Consider the following 1238-nt stretch of genomic DNA (forward strand, 5'->3'; position numbering starts at 1 on the left):
GAGACGGGAAGATATTGGTTTCAAGAGTTTCTCGAGTCTCTTTAATCGCAACTTGGCTTCCCATCGTGGGAAAATTGGGATTCCATAACTCAGCTGGAGATAAATTTGAGGAGCTTGATAATGCGGTACTTAAGGTGGTTGAGAGCCTCCTTCCAGTGGAACAGAAACGTATTTGCCTTCTATGGACACATGTTTACATTTTGAATAAGATTGACATCGCTACGCCACTGACCTTGGCTGGACGTCTGCAACATGGCTATTTCAAACCCCGAACAAAGTAGTGGTATGCTGATTTCTGTTAACCTTTCAATAATCTATCAAGCTTTTACACGTTGTTTTCCTTTCTCGAAATTTGGACTGGGTTTCGGAATTTTATCTGCCGTGGGGTATTTGGTTAGAGCTAGTGTAATTTCATCTATGGTGTTAAGAAAAAATTTCATAGTTAGGGCCTCTTTACATTGAAAAATGTTTCTCTTTCTTCTTTTTTTGGTTTTGACAGACCAAAATTTGGATCTCCACAAGATGTCTTGGAATGGAGTGGTTAATTTGTGAGCAACTATCTAGGGCTTCTGAGAGAATGAAACAAGAGCAAAAATGTTTTGCGAAAATTTAGTGTTTTTGAGAGAATGAAACAAGAGCAAGGATGTTTTGCGAAATTTATTAAGGAAATTTTATATATGATTTCCATTGCGTGACATCAATCACCATGGGGTTATTGCCCTTCGTGGAAATCCCACTGCGTGCTGTGTGCATCATATTTTCCTCTACCTTCATTTTTCCAATAACATACTTATCTCTATTTTGTTGCATCCTACGATCATCACTGACATAATTGTTGCCTCCCAATGCATCCGAGCATTTAAATAAACAATTTTAGAGCAATAAATTTCATTTTGTCAAAATATCTGGGTCATTGCAACATCATCCCTTCTATGGAACTTGTCGGAAATTCATTTCTCCTCCTCTGATCCTTCAAGAAGCTGACTTCTAGCTTCATAGTCACTATATTAGAGAGAATATTCGTTGATCCTAATACTTAGAGAACTTCATAGCTAAACGTATTTCAAGCATTTAGCTTCAATACAATGTTTGCAAATGTCACTGTGCCGTAGCTTTATTCCAACCTTTTGTGTAGCTTCAATCCAACGTTTTGTGTCATACCTGAAAATCATTTTTTTATAAGAATTACTTCTATTAATAATTCTTGTAGGAGAGTATTTGTGGATTGTTTTGTTCCA

General features: G+C 36.8%; 1 protein-coding gene across 1 annotated transcript in view; it reads left to right on the top strand.

Annotated features, from left to right (window-relative positions):
- Positions 1-281, top strand: part of LOC149566475 (BTB/POZ domain-containing protein At5g60050-like) — a 1131-nt gene extending 850 nt beyond the window's left edge. The window contains exon 1 of the mRNA XM_089816488.1: positions 1-281. This exon is cut by the window's left edge and continues 850 nt beyond it. Within this exon, the coding sequence (XP_089672614.1) occupies positions 1-281 (281 nt within the window).
- Positions 282-1238: the final 957 nt, after the last annotated feature.

The sequence above is a fragment of the Cupressus sempervirens genome, chromosome 3 (genome assembly GCF_028749045.1).
Source record: "Cupressus sempervirens isolate cs-2001-9-10 chromosome 3, ASM2874904v1, whole genome shotgun sequence".
NCBI classification, from domain to species: Eukaryota; Viridiplantae; Streptophyta; class Pinopsida; order Cupressales; family Cupressaceae; genus Cupressus; species Cupressus sempervirens.